The sequence below is a fragment of the Lycorma delicatula genome, chromosome 4 (assembly GCF_047948215.1).
Source record: "Lycorma delicatula isolate Av1 chromosome 4, ASM4794821v1, whole genome shotgun sequence".
NCBI lineage: Eukaryota > Metazoa > Arthropoda > Insecta > Hemiptera > Fulgoridae > Lycorma > Lycorma delicatula.
In genome coordinates this window covers 62,274,408-62,298,986 of record NC_134458.1, presented here as the reverse complement: position 1 = coordinate 62,298,986, position 24,579 = coordinate 62,274,408, and the positions used below count along the sequence as shown (strand labels likewise).

The window sequence follows — 24,579 nt, the reverse complement described above, 5'->3', positions numbered from 1 at the left end:
TCTACAAGATATCTTCATTTTCATTACTATAAGCTTTTAAAAATAGATTTCATATATTACAAGATCAGTAAATTTATTAAACATTACTTGAGTACATAACTACTTAAGTAACTTCATTTATAAACGCATTTGAAATTATATTATAAAACATAAAAATACAGGGTATACAAGATTTGATAAAAAAATATGCAGAATTTTAAAATTTTCCTTGCTGTATGAGTCCAATTGTCACATTTTTTTTTTTGCTGTGTTGGTACACGTGTCTAACCTATATTTACATTGGTAGCCATATAGATTCTTAGTTTATTGTTGGCTTTCAAAAAGGATACATGTGTTTTTGTATGGTCCGTGATTTTTAACTTGTGGAAAAACTGGAACAAAGAATTTGCATTAAATTTTGCTTTAAGAATGGAATAAATTGCAGCACCCCATTGGAATATTAATTGTTGCTTTTGGTGATTCTTCTATGAATAAAACAAGTGTTTACAATTGGCATAATCGTTTCCAAGAGGGCTGTTAAGATGTTGAAGATGACAAGCACCCTGGATGTCCAGCATATCAGCAACTGATGACAACATCAAAAAAGTGAAGAAAATGATAATGGACAAACACCGTATCACTATCAGAAAGGTTACTGATGATGTTGGCATATCATTTGGTTCATACCATGCAATTTGTTCAGATGTTTTGGATGTGAAACGTATGGCAGTAAAATCTGTTCCAAAATTGTTGAATTTTGACCAGCATCAGTACTGAATGAACGTTGCTCAGGAGTTGCTGAATGAAGTGATTGACAATCCAGAATTGTTCAAATGGGTCATAACTGGTGATGAAACATGGCTGTCTGAGTATGACGATGAAATTAAGTCCCAGTTGTCCCAATAGAAGCTTTCTGAAGAGCTAAGACTAAAAAAAGCTAAAACAAAAGTCAAATGACCAATAATGCACATCTGCTCAAACTTCACTGCTTGTTTGTGAATTTTTGGTTAAAAACAATAGTTATGATGTTTCAGCCTATGTATTCACCGGATATGGTTCCTGTAACTTTTTCCTATTCCCCAAGCTGAAAAGAACCATCAAAGGGCAATGTTTGCCAATTTTGAAGAGATGAAGACAGAATTACTGTATGAGCTAAATGCCATACTGAAAATTGTGTTCCAGTGGTGCTTTGAAGATTGGAAAAAGTGCTGGTACATATGTATTATATCTGAAGTAGAGTTTTTTGAAGGCAACAAAAATTTAATATTTATGTATAAATAAAGAATTTTTGAGAAAAACTAAAATTTTGTGTATTTTTTATCAAACCTTGTATATATACCAAAACTAGATTCTGCTTGCTGTGATGTAAGAAGTTTATAGGATAAAAACAAGCAACTTAACAAAGTGAGATTAAATAATATTGTATATCTGGTAACAGTATGTTGCTATCCCACTAAAGGTAGGATAAACAAATTTATAGTTATTTTGAATATAAGTTCTTTAAACAAATATAAGTTATTTTGAAGAAGATTACAGTAACTTTTTATATATTCAAATACTCGTACATGATCAAACTCAGTAGTAGGTTATTTAAAATATTGCAGTAGTTTTCATATAATCCATCCTCTGAAATCATAAATAAAGAAAACTTTGCTCTTATTTTTTTAAAATGCTTGTTATAAATATGGACTGCAACAGGTGCACTTAAATTTTCACAGATCAAAATCATGACCTGGAATTCAGAACCATAAGTTAGGGCAATGCAAATTTTTAAGAATTCAGTTTTATCCAGCACCGTTTTGCTTTCTTTAATTTATTTCACTTCTTAAGTGTATTATAATGCTTTTATTACTTACTAAGATAACATTAGTTTATGTATAATATGTATTTTATTTAACTCGAAAATATCATATATTTTTTAAATTTTTTATTAGTTTTATCTAATTTATTGTGCCAAAAAGGTTGCTGAATCTTTAGCATGTTCAGTAATGTACAATCATAATAAAGCTTGCATTTAATTATCTAGAAATTAAATAGTTTAAAATCTAAGTAATGAAATGAATGTTGTATTGCACAGCTCCAGATGCTCTTGTTGAGTTCCGTGTGTGGAAACAGGGTCGTGTCAACATGGAGTCTCTTTGTCGTATGCTGCAAAATGCCATCTGTCATAGTTTATGGGATCTTCTGATGGAATACAAGTTGTTGACTGCTCCTCTCACTGACCACGTTAATGGTGATAAGACAAATTATTTTTGTTTAAATTCACTTTCTTAAAACCATTTAAATACTTCTTCCTTTACTTTTCTTTTAATTACAGTAATTTTTATAAAACTTATATTTAAAATTGGTTCTATCTAAAAGAAACCAAATTGGGCTTATATAATTTTATTGATGAACAAATTAATTTGGGTTCCATTAGAAGTGATACCCTTCTCCATTAAACCAAGATCCTACTATTTTTTCACACTGAAGCTGTTTCCTCAAAGCCTTTCAGTCCAACTGCATACTTGATGTGACTAGCTGCATCAGGTTTTTATAGCCTAATGTATCTTCCAAAATTATTTAATCAAATCGAATTTGTTATTTAATTTTGAACAAGTTAGATTACTACAAAATTTAGCAGTTTAATTTCAAATTCAAATAATGAAAGTAAAACCATTATTGATTATATTAATGGCTAAAGTGAAATTCTCACTTCAAACTAGGTAATTCCTTGTAATTGTTTTGCTGATGAATTAATATTTTTAATTGTGGTCAATATCCAAGATGTTGAAGCTTTAATTTTAGTACAAAAAATAGAAATTAAGTCTGTGTCAATGGAATTTCAATATTTGTTTACAAAGAAGCCTATTAAAAATGCTATTATTAATATTAATTTATAAAACTTTTTCTAATGATATATTCCTTAGATGCCTTAAGACTTCTGTTGTTATCCCATGTATAAGAAGGGTTCTACATTTGACTTTCAAAATTATTGATCAATTTTTCTTTTATCCATACTTTTTATATTATTTGGAAAAATTATGTAAAATATACTTCTAAATTTTCTTTAAGGCAGCAATAAATTGACAAACCTTCAGGAGATTTAAAAAGTTAAATAATGAAAAAGAAATTGCATATTCTATTTATTGTGATTTCAGTAAAAAATTCAGTTTAGTTCTACACTTCTTACTAATATAAACACTTCTAAATTAAGGAAACAGAGAAGCTGTTTACTTAATTGAATAGTGTTTACAAAGAAACGAAGAAGCCTACTAAATTAATTATTATTGACCACTTTACAATTTTAATTAATAAACCTTTAACTAAAGTAAGTAATTTTTTTTCAGAAAGTGAAATAAAGGTTGATCAATATAGATTTAATTAGAAACTTCAGAACCTTACCAGAAAGAAATTGGGAAAGTAATAAATTTAACTTTGATAAAAAAATGTTTTTCTTAATGAGTTTCAGAAAGCTTTCTTTCTGGCATACTCTTAGTAAAAAAGAAACAGTTTAAATATAAAAAGAAAAATGCATGAATTACTAAAGGAATTTAAAATCTAGATCTACACTAAGAAATCAAAGTGAAATGTCTAAATATAATTTATCTGATAACTTCCAGAATCATTTGAAAAATTCAAACAAATTTACTCTAGTTATTTGTATTACTAAAATATTATATTATGATAATTTAATATCTAATTCAAACAATAAATCTAAAACCATGTGGTCAATTTGCCATGAATGCGGATTTGAAATTAAAGCAGGTCAGATAACTAACCAAAAATATAAAAGGTTAAAGTTAGATTCCATTATCTATCCTCTATTCAGGAAGCAGAGGAATTAATTAATCTCTTTTCTAGTATTTCATTCATCAATAATATTGATCCATTTCAAAGAAAACCATTCACCTTCATTAGTTTTATTAATGAATCAGTATTTTTATTTCGTATTGATACCCAGGAAGTTAAAAAATGTATTTCAAGTGTAAAGAGTAAATATTCTGTTAATTCTGATGATATTTCTGGTAGTATTTTAAAAGAAGTCATAGATTCTATTGTTATTCTTTTTACAAATTTAATTAATGAATCTTTCAGCAACAGAGCATTCCCCCTAACTGTCTTAAGACATCTGTTGTTATTCACCTCTTTCAGAAAGGTTTGGCACTTAACTTACAAAATTATAGGCCAGTTTTGTAATTGCTCATATTTTAAGTGTTTAATAAGTGTTTGAAAAAAAATATGAAAAATCAACTTTAACCTTTTCTTGAAAAGCATACTGTATTAACAAACTTTCATTGTGGATTTAGGAAAAAATTGTCTGTTGACACAGCCATTTCTCAGTTTTTGGAAAGTATTTTGAATTCTGTAGATAATAAAAAATTCCATTTTCAATTTTTTGTAATCTCAGAAAAACATTCAATTTAGTTCCTTATTTTTTACTGATGAAAAAAATTATTATTAATGGTATCAAAGGAGCTGCTTACAATTTGTTAAGTCATATCTTACCAACTGTAAACAAACAGTTCAAATTTCAACTTTTGACAGAATACACATGTAAAATTTAGGTCTTTACTTCAAGATTTAGAGCGTGGGGTGCCACAGGAAAGTGTTCTCGGTCCTTACTTTTTTATATTTATTAATGACCAGCCAAAATCTTGAGCCATTCTTTGTAATCCTTTTCGCAGATGACACAACTGTATCTATATCTGAAGATAATTATTTAAAAGGAAATGAAAGTTGAATGATAGCTCAGAAATTATTCAGTGAATGGATTGTAACCATCTGCCTTTAAATATGGATAAAACAGTTGTATTGCGGTTTTCAGACGACATAAAAAAAGAAATATGATTTATTTCCATCTTGTTCAACATTTACATTAATATGCACTCAAAGTAATTTCCAATAGCAGCTTCTGAATTATGAATTATGTTGTAGTAATTTTTATATTTAATGTATTTACCTAAACATTATTTCATGTGTTTGCATTTAAATAATTAATATGGACTTTAATTGCATCTATTTTTTATGTTATAATTAGTTTATCTTATATTGACATGTCCTATATATAATGTATTTTTATTTCTGTTCAGAATAAATATTTATTTATTTAATTTAAATCTGTAAGACCATTTCAGTTGCTAAACCATCAGTAGATACTACAGAAAAGTGTATATAAAAAATTATGTAAAAAAGTAAAGAAAATAGAACAAAAATAAATAAACAGTAAGCAGTACTTATTGACAACTTCATTAGTACTTTTATTACTGCTTTATTACATTAGTAGTACTTTTGTTTATTCATGGTTTTTATTTTTTACTTTTTTTTAAATGTCTACCGATCATATTAATTGAAATGGTATGTTTAGATTTTAAGTAAGTTTTTTGTAAATGGTTTTTAGAGTATAATCTTGTTTTCCAACTTATTTAGTAACTTTTAAGCATAGCTCTTTATGTGTACTTAAATTTATTCTTTCCTAAAATATAATCTTACATCTTCTGAGATACTTCAAAAAGATAGTCAGACTTTTGAGATGTATAAAGACCAAGAAAGGGAGTCCGACAAGGATGTTCCCTATCTCCGTTACTTTTTAATCTTTACACGGAACTAGCAGATGTTAAAGAACAATTTAGATTCGGAGTAACAGTACAAGGTGAAAAGATAAAGATGCTACGATTTGCTGATGATATAGTAATTCTAGCCGAGAGTAAAAAGAATTTAGAAGAAACAATGAATGGAATAGATGAAGTCCTACGCAAGAACTATCGCATGAAAATAAACAAGAACAAAACAAAAGTAATGAAATGTAGTAGAAATAACAAAGATGGACCACTGAATGTGAAAATAGGAGGAGAAAAGATTATGGAGGTAGAAGAATTTTGTTATTTGGGAAGTAGAATTACTAAAGATGGACGAAGCAGGAGCGATATAAAATGCCGAATAGCACAAGCGAAACGAGCCTTCAGTAAGAAATATAATTTGTTTACATCAAAAATTAATTTAAATGTCAGGAAAAGATTTTTGAAAGTATATGTTTGGAGTGTCGCTTTATATGGAAGTGAAACTTGGACAATCGGAGTATCTGAGAAGAAAAGATTAGAAGCTTTTGAAATGTGGTGCTATAGGAGAATGTTAAAAATCAGATGGGTGGATAAAGTGACAAATGAAGAGGTATTGCGGCAAATAGATGAAGAAAGAAGCATTTGGAAAAATATAGTTAAAAGAAGAGACAGACTTATAGGCCACATACTAAGGCATCCTGGAATAGTCGCTTTAATATTGGAAGGACAGGTAGAAGGGAAAAATTGTGTAGGCAGGCCACGTTTGGAGTATGTAAAACAAATTGTTGGGGATGTAGGATGTAGGATGTTTCATTTCAGGTATACTGAAATGAAACGACTAGCACTAGATAGGGAATCTTGGAGAGCTGCATCAAACCAGTCAAATGACTGAAGACAAAAAAAAGACCAAAGGTCTGTCAGACCTTTGATACTGGTAAGTATTTCCACAAGCATCATGTAGAAAAATTTAGTAGATTGAAAGTCTAACTTTTCTTATATATAAAAAACAAAGATGGAAAAAAAACTATATTTACATTATATAGCATAAAACTCTAGTCTAAGAAAGTATCATATTGTACTTGGCGGAATTATATAAAAAATCAATTAAATTAGAAGGTTACATTTTACAAAAAGAATATTATTCTGTTTATGAGATGCTCAATATATTAATTAAGGTGAACCTGAATTTTCTTTGTATTCATTTAATATCCACTTCAAAACACTTAAGTATATTCATTTAATTTATAAATAATTGTAATTAGTACTTTACTGAACTTTATTAATTTATTATCTTTACATAGTTGCTTTACTACTATTTCATTTAATTGTTATATTTATGTATTAAGTACTAAAGTCACCTCTAATTTGCCCTCTGTAATGCTTCTCTGATCCAAATCTTTTCATAATTTTCCGTGATCCTTCTAGGTAATGCCGTAGTAGTTCCTGAATTAAATATCACATCTGTCCTTTTCAATATAATCTACATAATGTACAACTGATCTGAATCAAGTATTTATTTATTTAAAATCCATAAAAAGGTACTCTGTGAACTACAAAGGATTGGTAAACTGCAAGCCATTATAACCTGTTCTGTAACTCCTAAAACATTTCAGAGAATAGCGTCCTGAAAATTTAAGGTGTGAAATAATAATGAAATGCCAATGCTCAAAGCGAAATCTAATTTTTCAATTTCAATACATTGTTATACTTAAACAGCATGTAGGTATAGTTAACCAGTGTTTAGTTATAGTTAAATAAAAATAGCTGACTTACTAGCGTTCAAGTCCTAATAAGTCAGTTACTTTTACACAGATTTGAATACTAGATCGTGGATACCTGTGTTCTTTGGTGGTTGGGTTTCAATTAACCACACATTTCAGAAATGGTTGACCTGAGACTGTACAAGACTACACTCATACATATCATCCTCATTAATTCTCTGAAATATTATCTAAAAAGTAATTACCAGAAGATAAACAGGAAAAAAGAAAGTTATATTTAAATAGCAGCTGAGTGCAGTTTCCCTGTGTGCTGCTGTTGGCATTATTTGCATCTGTAGACTGACAGCATTTGATGTCACTGTAGAAAAAAAAAATTTTATACAAACTTATGGTAGTTTAAAAAATCTTTCTAAGTTGTTTGTTTTATTTAATTTCAGATTGTACTGAGGAAATAAAGGAAGAAGATTTAGTTAATCTCAAACTTGGGTATACTTATGATACACTAATGGTGCCATGGTTGCAATTAGCTATTAAATTGGGCGTACCAGCTGTTAAAGCACATATCATTACATTGGCAGCAAGGTTAATGTTTTCTTTTAAATTCTGCCTATAGTATAACATTTTGACTGCTGTGTATCTGTGGGTGAATGTGTTGGAGTACAAAGCTGATAGTAGGAAGAATGTAATCTTACCAGAATGTCATTAATTAATCATCATAAGGGCTTCTTTATCATCATAAGTTGTCATTATATGACATTAAGCCATTTGAGATTTGTAGATAGAGAAGTGATGCGTATATCTAGTCATAGTTGGATACTGGTTATTTTATAATACACTCCAAAATTTCATATTTTTTGTATTATTAATTTATTGAAATATTTATTGTACTTTATTTTTTCTTTGATGTTCTTTTTGTTTCTTTAATAGTGAACTATCTCTCTTAATGTTGGTCACTATGATCATCAAAGCTTATGATGTTTTTCCAGTATTTTTGAGCATCTAAATTATTTTATCCATGTTATTTCAGATTTAAGATAGCTAAAAATTTTAAAAAGGATTTTTACATAATAATCCAACCAAATTACACTTAGACAAAAAAAAAATGTTACCTGGACTTTTATAAGTGGAAATGGTAAAGGGGCTTATAATAAACATAAAAATAAATAAATGTGTGAGCGGAGGTGGTGGAGGAGTTATGTTTTTTATTTTTCATTTCCGCAAAAATAATTTAATTTTGACAAAACTTGGTGAAACTTCTGTGTCTTAAATAATCACAGATTTTTTTGACATCAACTTCTGTCAGAAATCACAATAATACAATTTATCACCACTTTTCAACCCTCCACCACCCACACTATTGCATTTATTTATTTTTATGTTTATTATAAGCCTCTTTATCATTTTCACTTATACAAGTCCATTTAACAATTTTTTCCCCTCTAAATGAGTTATTTCGATCATTCTATAAAAGATATTTCAGGAAAAGAAATAAAAAGTATAATTAATTTCTTTAAGCATCTTTACTGCATTAATGGTTTAGTTAATATCTGGTATACTTATACATTTCATTTGTCTCACATCTCATGTCACAGCAGAATTTTTAACTGCTGGCTTGTCAAATTGAATCTATTAGTTTTTTTTTGTCTATTCTGACTCGATGTTATTGAAGCACTAATTCATTTACATTTTTAGAATCTGTAGATTTTTTTTTTGCAAAAAATTGAATAAATAAAATAACGTACCGTAAAAAAAAATGATATAAAAAAAAGGAAAAAAATAATGGATTTTTATACTTAAGCAAGATGCCTGATTAAAGGATTACTTTGATGAAGTAAATTAAGTGAAAGCTCACTCATGCTAAATTGTAAAATCCAGAATTAAACTGAAACTAAAGAAATCAAAATTCTTAATGCATCACACATCCTTTTACAAAATGATAAGCTAAATTAACCTTATGGGTTCATATCCAATCGATGAATAAATTCTCTTTTTAATTAAAATAAATTTATCAAAAACAATATTTATCCTAACAATAACCATAAGAATTATTATAACAATATCCTCTAACAGAATAATATTCTCATGAATAACTATAGAAATTAATTTAATTTCTTTTTTACCCCTTTTAAAAAAAATAAATAAAATAAATGAACAATCTATAAAATATTTAATTATTCAAAGAATATCATCCTCAATTATAATAACCTCAATAATTATTAATGCTATCAGTAACTGCCCCATTAATGAAAGAATTTTAATAATAATGAGAATTTTAATAAAAATAGGTATAATCCCCTTCCACCTATGAGTACCAAGAATTATACAAATAATAAGATGAGAAATATGTATAATAATAATAACCATACAAAACATTATTCCTACAATTATTGCAACCCAAATAACTAGCATTAAACTAATAATAATATCAATAATCATAGCACCAATATCAGGAATGAAACAAACATCGGTGTGTTTGTTTTCAAAATTAGATGTACTTAGCTGTTTTTGTTATTTTTCAAATTTACATTTTAAAAAAGATAGTGTTAGTACTTTGCTCCAGTACGTTTCTTGATCTTAAGAGAATTTTTTCTATCATTGCTGATAATTATGAAGATGCCCTCTATTTTGGCACTAGATAAAAGCGATTGACCGTATTTATTTGGTTCTCTATTGCATTCATGTCATTTAAGATCTCTGAATGGCTAAGTTATTTTACAACAGTGATGATTTCATTGTTTCATTATTATATATCAAGAACACAATTCTTGATTTTTTTTATATTCATTGAAAGAAGATAGTATAGTATAGATTCTTTGCTGTTCACATTATTTCTTCATTTTTCACAGGTGTTTACCAATTGTAAAATTCACTGTTCATTTTAGCTTAAAAAAAGTAACTTTATCTAACTATTAGTATTCAACTGATTAAATAAATATTAACACATCGACTGCTGCAGTCACCAATCAGCTTCCTTTTGAAGTTTCCCAAATGATTTTTTTGTTAGCCAGCAAGTGTGTTGCTCACTTATGAACATTTTTTTCTATTGATTAGTGATAGTTATTTTTAGTTACCTAGTACAGCAATTTTTAAATCCTTTAGTTTAGCTTTTATGTTTTTAAATAATAGTTAATCATTTTACCACAAATTCAATTTTATAGTTGCTTGTAATCTCTGGAATTTAACTCTTGATGTAAAAATGATATATTATTTTAATATTTTTAAGTATATTTTTATTATTATAACTAGAAATGTGGTTTTCTGTTTTTTATGACAAAAAAAAACATAAATTATACATTTCTTAAAAAAAACAACAGAAGTTAATAAATCACTAAATTTAGCCCAAAAATTAAATTTCAAATTTTCAGTCAAATTTAAATAATTTATATTTATAAATAACATTAAAATTGATTAATAATTTGATTTACTTATGTATTTTAGTTTTTAAACTTAAATATTTTCAAAAAATTTGCATAAAAAATTTGTGAGTTTCCAAAAAATCTTTTATGTATAAAAATTTACTATGTTGCTGCTATTTTTTTTCTGTGTAGTAGGTATTGATTTGAAAGTTATTGAAACTTTACAATCACTGTCCAGCAATTTCTTTACATTCAAAAACAGAAGCAGCAGATTTTGTTTTGTTACTGCTTAATGAAATATACAAAATCTTTTCACATTGTATAACCTCTGCTCTTCAGCAAGATGTTACGCACATTCTCTGTGAACACTACACATTTTTATCTGTCTATCTGTATTTTTCAACCTTCTTTTGCATATTTTTCTTTTGAACCATATTCAGTACTAATTTTCCATTTTATTCCCCATTTTAATAACTTTCTCAAAACCTTAAGTGTTGGAATTTATTATGAACATTTAACTATTGAAGTAAAATTTGATTATTTTTAATTATTTTATTTTAGATTTTTATTTTTTTGTAAATGGCTGTAATTATGTTTTCAAAACAACAATTTTGTTTTTATGTTAAATTTTACTGTTTGTTATTAGTAAAAAAAAATTTTAGACAGATCTGAGCAACTATAGTTAACAAAATCTTATTAAAAGTTAAACCAACCAAAACCACAACTAGGAGAATATCAAGGTGGTTTCAAAAAAAGTTGGTCATGCATAGAAAAAATGTTCAGCCTTAAAACTATCTATCAATACTCATAATTAACTATGAGGGTGAATCAAATACTTTCATACCTTCATCATTTCTCTATATAGTCTTCTGCATAATCTACACACATTTGCCAACGATTTGGAAGCTTGAATATTCCTTGTTCATAAAAAGTTTGAGGACAAGTTGTCAACCAATTGCACACACGCTCCTCAATGTCTTCATTGTTTTTTAATCGTTCCCCTCCAAGGAATTCTTTCTAGGTGCAAACAAAAAATAGTCACAGGGGAACAAATCTGGACTGTAAGGAGAGTGGTTGAGGGTTTCCCAGTGCATTTTTTCCAATTTATCCCTTATCAAAATTGCATTGTGCAGCCTGGTGTTGTCATGGAGAAGGATGACATCTCTGATGGGCATAATCCATCTTTTGTTTCAATAGGCGGGTTTTGTTGAATGTAGCTGCTGGCAACAGTAAGCCACATTCACTGTTCATTGATTGTGGATAAAATCAATGAGTAAAACTTTCCTTGAGTCAAAAAAAAAATTGTTACAAGAACTTTTCTGGTAAATGATGGACCCATGTCTCATCTCATGTGATGACTCACCTCAAAAGATCATCCCCTTCTTGCCAAAATTGATTCAGAAGTCTCTCACAGATCTCCAACCTGACCTGTTTTTGATTTTTGGTCAACAACCTTGGAACCCATGGAGCACTAATTTTTCTAAAGCTTTAGATTAAACCTTAATTTTTCTAAACCCAAGATGATCATTGATAATGGATTGAGCACTCCCATAGCTGGCTGATACCCTGTTGTGACACGATTTCTTCAACAGTGATCACCTTCAATAAGCTCTCGAACGGCACGTATGTTGTCAGCTGTGGGCATCGATCTTGACTTTTGTTTGCTACTCATTCTCATTTACCCTTAAATTGTCTGGCCCATGTATACACTCAGTTCTGGGACAGTGTGCGTTCCCAAAGTGTACTTTTAAATGAATTTAAATTTCAGCGGGTTTAACACCTTCACTGGTTAAAAACTTTATGATTACACGTTGTGCAACAGACAATGGAAACTCTTGTTCAGTCATGGCTGTACTAGCAGAGCAGAGAAGCTAACCAAGCTGGTTCCCTCTCTCTAACACCGAAAATTAACCCCCCACTCCACTATTCAGCTCAGAACTGCTTGCAGCGTAGAATAGCAAAATTACAGTTTAATTTTTATTCACTCTCGCTATCTCAAACTTTCAAACAAAACATACATAATAATTTCATCAGTTTCCAAAGAGAGCATATGACTCCATTCACAGATTTTGTCTAATTGTAACTTTAAAAGAACTTGGTTTGGATGACAAAACTGCAAACATCAGAAAAGTCACTCTGACATTTACTCAAAGTTAAAATTTATAGGAGAATTATCAGAGCCTTTTCTTATTAAAATTGGAGTTAGGTAGGGCAATGAACATCCTCTGTTATTCAACTGTGCACTCGAGAAGGTTGTCAGAAAATGGAACAAGAATTAAATTGAAATTCCAGAATTCCATAATTAAAATAGGGACAAAAGGATTTAGGTGTAATGTCTTGTTTTCATAGATGGCATGGTTTTTTCGCAAAAAGGGTGGGAGGCTGAGACACAAATCAAGGCACTACAAAGACAAGTGGCTAAAATGGGAGTTAAAATTTCCTTTGAAAAAACTAAAATTATGACCAATATTAAGAAAACACTGGAAAATCTAGATATTAATGGTCAGAATATTGAGATAATAGAACTTTTAAATATCTATGAGAATGGATCAGTTGATGAAATGCAATGGAAAAGCACAGTCAAATCCACAACACAGAAGATAGAAGTTGCATTTCAACTGACTAGACACATACAATAAAAAATTACTCTCTTGGAGTCCTAAAATTAATTGTTACAACACAATAGTAAAACCAGAAGCCTTGTACACAGCAGAAGTGTTAGGAATAAATAACAATGGAATAATGTGTAATCTATTAAAGAAGGAAAGAAAAATCATTAGGAAAATATTAGGTCTGAAATTCTAGAATGATAAACTTAAACTAATTCCCAATAAACATCTTTACAGTAAAATAGAAAGACTTTCAGACACAGTCAGGAAATAACAGAAGTATTAGCGTCTAGCTATCTCTTCAAAATGAATAACAACAGAACAAATCTTTGAATTCCTCAATTTTAGAAAAATAATAAGCAAATGGTTCAAACCATTTCAAGAAAGTCTAGCAGAACTAAGCATTACAGTAGAAACTGTACAGAACTGAAAAGGTAAAAATATACTAAGAAAGATATTAAAAAAAATTAAAACCAAAAATTCCAGGAGAAATCACAATCAAAATGTGGACAAAACACCATAAATATAAAAGATTTATTTAGGGGCCAAATTTAACAAAAAAAAAATACTTATATTTAAATTCTATTAAATAAATCACTTAGTATAGAAAATTGAAATAAGAGATTACCTTAATTTTACCGTGGAAGGACTTCACGAGATCCCGCATCTTCAGCCATGATTTTATTATTAAAGTTAAATCAGCCATCAGAGAGATGACAGAAAACTGGTGCAGCATGTAATATGTTAAGAATATTTTATACTATTGATCTCTTAAACAAAAAAAGACTTTGTTTAGAAAACCTTTTTTGTTATTTTGAACATAACTTTTGTTGATATTAAATATATTTATTTTATGTATAAAATTGAAATATTTACATGAACACTTTATTAATTATTAAATTATAAAATAAAATAAATATGTTATGAAAGTATTTTGTGTAGAATGTAAATGTATTTTAAATACTTTTCATGTGTGTTGTTTTATAATAAGCTAGATGGGTGATGTGAAGTAATTTTTATTAATAACTTTTTTTTATATTCATGGAGTACTTGTGCATTATTTCGTTATTTGAATAAAAAATTATTCTTTTACAAATATACATTATAAAGATTTTTCATTATTAAATATGATTTTTTACAAAATCATGAATCGGCTAGTATAAAAAGATTTACTATTATTGATGTACCTAAACTGTATAGCAATGGTAGCAAAGATGTAAGCTGAAACAAAATCTGTTGCAAATGTTCATTATTCTGATATATTAACTGGCGATTCACTTAAAAATTCTGGAATTAATGTAGTTATAATTGTTTTAAAGGTAAATTTAATTGTTTATACTGTTTTGAATTGTATTCTTTTAAATATCCCAAAGTTTAGACATGCTATATTGAAATTATTTTGATATCTAAAAATTGAAAGCAATGGTTATTTGTCAAAGTTAGCATGAAAAGTGGTATTATTTACTTACTTATTGAATCCAGATAATTAACTGTAATTCTATTAATGTAATTTGTTAAAATTATTATATTTTTGTTTTTAATTTGTTTTTATTTACAGGCATCCAGTTGATGTAACATTGAAGGAAATATATAATTTGATATCCAATACTGACATATCTGGATTTGTGTTTTCTAAAAAGGATAGTGACGAGGTCTCACATTTCTTAAATTATCACTTTAATACTGCACATCATACAAATAGTCCTGTTTCTCTTTGTATGATTATTGGTCGCAACATTAACCAGTGGAAAACTTACCTTTCAAATGACTTAGAAATGATTATGGATAAACTTGATCTGAAGGGTAAAAAATTATGTTGTTGCATAAAACATGTTTTTTTTTTTGTTTTGTTAAACAAAATATGAGTTTATATCTGTATATTCAGCCGTCTTTGTGATATAATTTTCTTAGGTCTTTTTAAAATTCAGGGTTCAGCTTTTATGTAAACTTCCATGTTATTATTTAGGAAATTACAGATATTTTAAAAGAAGTGTTATGTAATAGTTGAATAGAAATTATAGAATAGTTTGATGCTAAACAGAATTTTTGCATAAGCTTTCATAGACTTCAGTACAATTTTTTTATCATTACTTACTTAAATTTTTGTCTTCAGATTTTTGTTAAATGAGATTTGTATAATGTGAAAGGCAAAATTTTATATTAAAAGTAACATATTTATTACCTAAAATTTTATTATTTTTGAATTTGTCTTTATGCTATGATTAACATATACAACCTGCAGTTTCTAGAAGCAAGGCTGAGTGACTCATTCAGTTGATGCCAGTCAAGATCCGATGGTAATAGATACTACAGGTATGCGTTTCAGTAACTGTTTCTCACTTATGATGTCGGGTCCGAGGTTTGTTTAGATAGTAGTAATTTGTAGGCGAAGGAAAATATTTTAATTTTTAATGTATATTTAATGACTTCTCTGTTAGAGAAGAAATTAAATTTGAAAGTAAATAAGAGCAATGAAAAGTATTGAAATGTGAGAGAAAGAGAAGCATAAAAATGAATTATTCTGTTAAATTTATAAGATGCAGAATTCTATTATTTAAATAGTAAAGTTTTTAAGGGATGGATAGATTAAGGGAAGTCAACCTAAGCAGAGTTACATAAATGAGGAGAGGTTTTAAATGCAGAAAATAAATGTACTGGTAATAAACATAGATTTTAAAATTCTTTAAAATATTATTATGCAGTGTAGCACTTAATGACAGCATGCATGATTGATAAGAGAACCATAGAAAAAGACTTAAAGTATTGTGTTACAGTAGAATGTTAATGATTTGGTGGGTCAATAGAGAATAAAATTATGAGATCTTAAAACGAATTTGTGATGAAAGAAGTTAGTAGGAGAATCCTGTAAAAAAGGGAAAAGGCTGGTGGGCCTCGTATGAAGTGTCCAACTTTAGTAAAATTGTCATAGAAGCAAATGAAGTCAATAAAAAAAATAAATAAATAAATAAAAATAAAATGTTAAGAAAGAAATATTGAAATATTTGAGATGGATAATCAAGGATTTAGTTATAGTGAACCTTAATGATTATACAAGATGTAGAAAGGAGTGGTTTAAGTATACTGAACCAGTCTAATGGCTGATGACAAAAAGTTGCTATTTCCATTCCATATAATTATGATAAAATAGTTTTTTTAAATCATTAATATTTTACAGAATGTTAGAATTTACTGAAGTAATCTAAAATTTAATGGCAAGATAACTATCTGCAATTTTACATATATATAATCAGGGTGTAAAAATCATGTTTTTCTGCACTTTCCTAAAAATATAAACATTAATTTCTGATTTTGAGTTCTTAATAAAATAAAGTAGAAAAAACCGGCATTAATTTTGTGTTTATTAAGATTTTTTACAATGGTATGTTATACAGAATGAATTACACTACCCAAGCAATACATATAGCAAAAGGAATGATTGATATTAAATTTTTGTGTATGAGGAGTGCCCATAAATATCCATCTTTGGCTCTTAATGCAAAAATAGTTAACCTACAGGTATTTAGTTCAATGATTAGTTCCCTTAAAAGTAAGCCACTTCTAATATAACACATTTATCCCAGTGATTTTTCCTTGTTGGGAGCATTTTTCAGTCATCTTTAGTGAGCCCCCATAAGTCTGCTTGTAACATTTTGTTTGTTCTCTTCAAAACAGGTTATGTCTGGTTAATGACTAGTTAATTGTTTAGGACTGTATAATGTCTGGTGAGGAAGAAGCCTGCTGAAGTTGCTTGATCCTGTGCTTTGCCAAGAATCTCCGGATAAATTTTGATGCGTGTGGTAGAGCATTGTAGTGATGAATTTTCGGACACTATTTTCCTAAAGTTGTGGTGTGGTTTCTTGTATTGGGTACTATTGTAGTACTCTTTATTGACAGTTTGATCTTGAGGAGCATACTTATGATGAACCATGCCTTGATAATCAAAACTTCAGATTACTTTGTGATGGTTTGTAGTTTTCCAATAGGATGGCTGTACCTTTGTCTTAGGGTCGTGGCCATAGACCCATGCTTCATCTTTGGTTATTTTTTTCATAAATAAGAATCACTATTAGGACATTTTTACTTGTCTTGCCAAATTGCAGTTGGTTTTCCTTTTTTTTCATTAGTCAGAAATTGTGGGACAAATTTTGCTGCTATCCAACACATTCCGAGATCTTCTGTTAAAATTGATTGCACTGAGCCAAATGAAATTTCTATTTCATTTTCTGGTTCTCTAATTGTTATTAGTTGATCATTTATCACCATCTGTTGAACTCGCTTGATTTTTTTCAAGCGAGTTAAACAGTGGCTAGTGGAAGGTCTGCCAGAGTGTTTGTAATTTTGACAGATATTCTTGGAAACAATAATAGTACTCATTTAATTTGTGTAACACTTATAACTTGGTCACCAAAAGCTGTCTGAATATTCCTTATTGCCTCTACTTGTATGTCACTTGGACAAAATTTTATACAGGTTCTCTGCTCAACTTAATTAGTCATTTTGAACAGCAACGAAAAAACAACAACACTACTCATACATTACAGCTTTCTTAGCACTTCTACAGCTTTCTAAACAGCAACTTGCTGGAATGCAAGCATCTGTTAGCCGATGAACAGTTATGTAGTACTCTTTATTGACAGTTTGATCTTGAGGAGCATACTTATGATGAACCATGCCTTGATAATCAAAACTTCAGATTACTTTGTGATGGTTTGTAGTTTTCCAATAGGATGGCTGTACCTTTGTCTTAGGGTCGTGGCCATAGACCCATGCTTCATCTTTGGTTATTTTTTTCATAAATAAGAATCACTATTAGGACATTTTTACTTGTCTTGCCAAATTGCAGTTGGTTTTCCTTTTTTTTCATTAGTCAGAAATTGTGGGACAAATTTTGCTGCTATCCAACACATTCCGAGATCTTCTGTTAAAATTGATTGCACTGAGCCAAATGAAATTTCTATTTCATTTTCTGGTTCTCTAATTGTTATTAGTTGATCATTTATCACCATCTGTTGAACTCGCTTGATTTTTTTCAAGCGAGTTAAACAGTGGCTAGTGGAAGGTCTGCCAGAGTGTTTGTAATTTTGACAGATATTCTTGGAAACAATAATAGTACTCATTTAATTTGTGTAACACTTATAACTTGGTCACCAAAAGCTGTCTGAATATTCCTTATTGCCTCTACTTGTATGTCACTTGGACAAAATTTTATACAGGTTCTCTGCTCAACTTAATTAGTCATTTTGAACAGCAACGAAAAAACAACAACACTACTCATACATTACAGCTTTCTTAGCACTTCTACAGCTTTCTAAACAGCAACTTGCTGGAATGACAGCAAAACATTGAATCATACACAATCAATACAAGTCAACGTTGCATTCCATGATAGTCCCCCTCCCTCATTACTACTGGTTACTGTAAAATAAGGTTCAATACTTTTTAATCACACTTAATTATCACACAAATTACACTTTATCAAACTTGTAATTATCTTCACAATAAATCAAACTTGGTATAATTCTTAAGGGAGTGGAGGGAGCATTGTTTCTCAGGGGTTCTAATGAAAACTAAAAGTTTATGCAATTAATTTTGTTAGCCGTTGTTGATTATCCTTCATTAATTGTTATTATCAATGCAAAATATATATATATATATATATATATGTATATTTTTTTTTTGAAAATTCAAACAGTTCATTAACATATTGACCCAGCTTTTTATATATTTGAAAAATACTACATTTATAAATATAATCAAAAGTATAACCACCAGATTGTATTTGAGAATGATGTTTTAATTAAAGATATGGTGGGTTATAGCGGTTGGCAAGAATGATATTATGAACAAAGGAAAGTATGACATTTTAAATTTACATCATTCCAGTAATGGCAGTGGAGTTGTGTTGTTCATATAGATTTTGTGGTTATTAATAATATTTTATGTTTTCTAAATTTTAAGTTTTTTAATATTTGTTTTATATAATTATAGAATTTGTCTGCCGACTGATGATGCGGGATCCTGCAAAAATAAGCTATTGGCATTAGTTTTTTTAGGTTATCTTTTACTGTGTTTCAGTGGTTAAATTTGTAATATTGAATATATATATATATATTTTCATATGTAATGCAACTTAAAATTCTAAAATAATTATTGAAAAATTTAATTTCTTTTAGAAAACCTTTAAAGTAGACATTTCAGTTCATTTTAAAACACTCATGATGCCAAAAAATTTTTATTCAGAACTTTTTATGTCACTTGTTTTGTGGTACAGAGTTCCAACATCTATTTTTAAAACCACTTATCACCAGACATCAGTAACTTGGATCAATAAAATTTTAGCCTAAACTATGAAGTGGTTTTTCTAACTTTGAAAATAAATTGTGTGTAATCATTAAATTTTTGTAATTGTGACAAATGGTTCAACAGGGAAACATCTTAATTGACAATTAATTGAATTTACTTGTGTAATAAATGTTTCAAAATGTCCACCATTACTTGTGCATTTAACTCAACTCTTGTACGTGGAATCCTGTTGTTACCTGAAATGTTTCATTATATGTGATTTTTGTACAAGCCATCTTTTGTTGTTGGTCTATTATTACAGTATATGATTTTGTCAATCTTAACTCATAAGTAATAATTGGTACGATTCAGATCTAGTAATATTAATAGCTACAGTAGTATATGAGTTCCTTTTCCAAACCTCTATTTCAGGAAATTTTCATGCAATTTTGTGCCTGGTTAATTTACTTGTGTGTCTTCCAGAACAACACAGAAATTATTCTTTAAAAAGTTTATATTTCAAATGACTGAATGCCTTCAAAAAAATGCAGGTAAGTAATTTGATCTCCAAGGATTTAATAATCGACCACAATTTCTTTTTTTATTTGTCACAGATAGGTTATAAAACTGCTGAATGAATTATCCCAGGTTTTTTTGTACTCTGTTTAATATTAAAAAGGTTATGAGACCATTCATTAATTATGTGATCATAAAGGTGAAGATGGGTTATCAAAATATTATTTTGTCTTACAATTCAGGGATGGGTCCTAAAATATACTTGATTCTCAAAAAATATTTCAGTGCAATCCATGAAACTTGGTAAAAAGCACCACTAGTTTTGAGTGTGTGTGTTTTTTTTTTTTGTAACCTCAGTTCTTATCCAGCAACTATTTTATGTTAGTATAACAGTTACTTGTCAAATATTTATTTTGTGCGTTATAACAAAACAAATTGAACGATGTTAGTGCATCAAGTTCTGCCAAAAGCTGGTGATATCCAAAGCAAAACAATTTGCAAGGTTAAGCAGGTTTTCAGGAATGAAAGTTTACTCAAATTTCAGGAGTTCAGGATTACTCAAATTTATGAGCAATATAGTCGTTTTCAAAATGCCTAAATCTCAGTTAAGAGTGGCCAGTACACCAGTAGACTTTAATTATTGTAAGATATGTTTAAAATTGAATAAATAATAGAAGTTATTTTATTTTTTGCTAGATATAAAATTGTGAAAAAAAATTACTTTTCCAGCTCAAAAATTTCTACAGAAGTTTCCTTCTTTACAAGATACATCGTCTGACATGATATCTTTTGTTCCGCGGCAAAGCTTCCTATTGACAGTGGTATCCAGTAAAAGCGTAAGTTATGAATTATGATCAGTTTAATTGTTAAATCATTAAAGTGTCTGTAATCTTATTTTATGTTTAACTTATTCACTGCCGTAGTTATTTTTAGGGCAGTTAATCTTTTTTTTAAAAAATGGGCTCCTAGTTAATCACTGGAGCCCTTTCTATAATTTTGTAATTGTCACCAAAAGCATCATTTTATTAAGTATTAAGATATATTTTTCATTAATAGTAATGGTTTTGATATAAATACATCAAATAATAAATGATACTTCAGCAGCAGTGTAAGTATTGCTGGCCACAACAGTTAGTTGCCCTGTTTTGTGTGCTTTCGCTATAAGATTGTACCTTTTCTTATTAAGATTGTAATATGAAATAATTATTATTATTCTTTGATTATATTAATACTTTCTGTTTGAATACATAATCATCTGAACTACAGTATTAAAGTAGAACTTGGATTTCATTGTGTATGCATGTCTTGACATTCTGTAATGATCTCAGCCTCTTTTTTGGTAGTTCTGGTCAGTTAGATGTATCTAAACACTAAAAATATAAAATATATTATTTTATCATACAATTTATGTTAACTACAAAATCAAGCTGGAATAATTATGTAAGTCAATCAAGAATATCAAATACTTTTGCATACAACTGAAGATGAAACAAAAAATATACCGACTTGGCATCTGTGTATAGTTTCTTTGTTACTGAAATTAATCTATAGTTGAGTACACAGTAAGTTATGTATATTATTCTTTGTAATCCAACATCATTCTTTAATCATATAATTTTATGAATTTTCATAATTTAAGGTGAGCGGAATATCAGAATATTATTTAAAAATAGATAAATCAATATAATTTGAAATAGTTTTAGTCATTTATACTAGTAAAATACTAATTTATGGTAAAGTAGAAATACAACTAGAGAATCTATTTTTCTTGTAAAAAATCATTAATTATATATTCATAGAAAATAAAATAGAAAAATATGTATAGAGTCAAGAAACATGACTATTCATTGAATCTAATTGAATTGCCCTGTGTGAATTAAATGTATTCATTTTGATGTCTAGAGAAGGTATAATGAGACAAATAAAAACTGATCTGTTCTGCTTAAGTGGCAGCTTAGGCAGTATATGGTGAGTGGAACCAACACTTTTCTGGCAACATGGGCAGTAAATATTTTAATTTTTGTTAAAAGAATGAATTTAAATAAAGAAGAATTTAAATTTAGGATAATCCTCAGCTCGTTAAACTTATTTATTGGCATCAGTTTTTAAAAATAGATAGATTTTTGATGGAATAAGAGGACTGATGTTACTTGATAGACACCTCAGCCCTTTATTTTGGATTTTTGCAACCCCTGTATATCTTTTTGACTAATATAATTTAGTCCAAAAGATTTTGAAAACGGCATAGGTATTAGGTCTATTGACATCTTCAACTTCAAGTTTTTATATTCGTAGTCATGTTATACATGATAAGAATTGTAGTATGATTTTTGTTTATTCCTCCACTGTAGTTGGGATTAATTTTTAAACATAAGGAATAGTCATATAAACGCTATAATAGAAAATTTAATTCTCATAAAACAATGTCATATCTTTCTTTCTTTCTATCTCAACAGTCATCCATCTTTAGTGTGAAGTTTTTGGCCAAATCCATTGCTTTTTCCATCAGAATGCTGAGGGGTTGATAGGATCATACAAGTTGAGTTTCAGTGAGCCAGTTTAGTAACAGCTGTTCAATAGTTATACATTTTCTATTCAAGAAGTGTTTTAATTTGATGTCAAAGCTTCTTTTAATTTAATTTGTGTCAGAAAAATACTGTTTATTGCAATAATTTAACTACAGATTTTCACTGACTAAATAACTGTAATGACAATTACATTATATCTTAATTTTAATTTTATCTTAATTTTTAACTTTTCAGATTAATTAATTTTTTAAAAAAATGAATATTTTATTGTGATTGTTTTAAAGAAGAATTTTTATTTTCCAGTTTGATTGAATAATGAAGCTGAATCAATCTAATGATTCGGTTTAATGAGATTTACTTTATATCTATGATAATTTTTACTATCACCAGGTCGGAATAGATCTGTACAAAGTTACAAAAAAAGCAGAACAATACAGCAATAAAAATTCACAAAATAGCACATTTTAGTAAAATCATCATTCTGATATTCAGCATTGGAATAGTAAGCCTTTTCTATCATCAGTTGTTCATTTATTTCAATAATATGTACTCTAAACTATGTAAAGTGTTACATTTTCTAAATTGAACATGATAGAAAATAACATGCATATTTTGAAAATGAATGATTTTTTTTTTTATTAATACGAGCAGAAAAATATACGTTATAAAAATAAACAAAAATACAAACTTGTGTACCATCAAATATAGTACAAAAAGGACTTTTATTTAATGTACAATTTAACCTGCTAATAATAATGTACGTTATCATCTTTATTATTATGGTGTATGTGAGTGTTGTAAGAATTAACAGTATTTAATAAACAACATATTTAATTGTGAACATTGTATTTGATAATTAACTGAGGATGTAATCAAGTGTTACAAAAGTACTTTTAAGGTACTAAACTTCTTTTATTTATCATTGTGATAGTGTAAATTAAAATATACTACTTAATACTGTTTCAGTCAGTGATTTAATGTATTTGATAAAATTTTATATATATGTGTATAAAATTTTATATATATATGTTTTTTCTCTAGATAACAATATATACATATAACTGGGCTAAGGAAAGGATTGACACAATTAAAAAGCATATCGGAAGCCTTGGCCATTGGTTGAGTGGACGATGCAATTTACTAACTGGTATATTAGCTCAGAAGATGGGATTGTTTCATAATCAGCCATGTACCAGAAAATCTATCAACCAGGTGAGACTTATCTTAAGTTTTGTCATCATATGGTTGTCTGTCCTGTGTCAGATCCCTGGCACCATATTCTTATCCTCTTCTATTACCAACTAAAATTTTAGTTCCTGATTTCTTTCATTCCCTGTTCCCTTTCAAATCATCTATAAATTTTACTCATTTCCAGCCTCTTTTCTGTGCGCTCACTTTGTATCCTTCTAGCACTGTTTTAATCAGCTCTTCCTATCATATAAGTCTTTGGTCAGTTGTTTTTTCTATTGTAAATTATTTTAAATAAACTACTTTTCTCACTGATTATTTTTAATTTTTACATTGTTTTTTTTTTTTTTAATTTTGTAGTCTTCTCTTAATTTGGTTTCTAAGCACCGTACTATCTTATTTCATTTTTTCCCTCTTTTTTAAGTGTTCATCGGCCTACACTCATTACTTTTGTTTTTGTAAAATTCATTTATCTGTTTTTATATATTTATTTATTCTTTTTATAATTCATTTATCCATTTTTGGTTAACTCATTTTATCACCCTTTGTCTCTAATGTCATCTATGAAATCTTCTATTGAATATATTCTCTTCTTAACTTCTATTATATATACCATGTTGGCAGTAAACCTTGTACCTTGCATTTATTCTCCTTCCTTCTATATTGAACATACATCCAACATATATATATATATAAAAAGTCAGAACATAAGCAATACTGTGGCATTATTCCTCTTTCTAGGTCAAACTACTTTGAGTATCCTCTTTTTCATAACTGCTTTCTGATTCAGGCAGTAAATCTGTAAGGCTTAAAGACAGTTTTATAAGAGTAGGAAATCGATGCACAGTAATTAATTTTGC

The 24,579-nt window shown here is 28.4% G+C and overlaps 1 protein-coding gene across 2 annotated transcripts in view; it reads left to right on the top strand.

The window, feature by feature from the left end:
• Window positions 1-24,579, top strand: part of LOC142323459 (KICSTOR complex protein SZT2-like) — a 342,875-nt gene that overhangs the window by 249,459 nt on the left and 68,837 nt on the right. For both annotated transcript variants that reach the window (XM_075363101.1, XM_075363100.1), the window contains 5 exons: window positions 2,057-2,212; window positions 7,678-7,822; window positions 14,764-15,008; window positions 20,733-20,839; window positions 23,573-23,743. In XM_075363101.1, coding sequence (XP_075219216.1) covers window positions 2,057-2,212; window positions 7,678-7,822; window positions 14,764-15,008; window positions 20,733-20,839; window positions 23,573-23,743 — 824 coding nt within the window. The remainder of the gene's footprint in view (window positions 1-2,056; window positions 2,213-7,677; window positions 7,823-14,763; window positions 15,009-20,732; window positions 20,840-23,572; window positions 23,744-24,579) is intronic.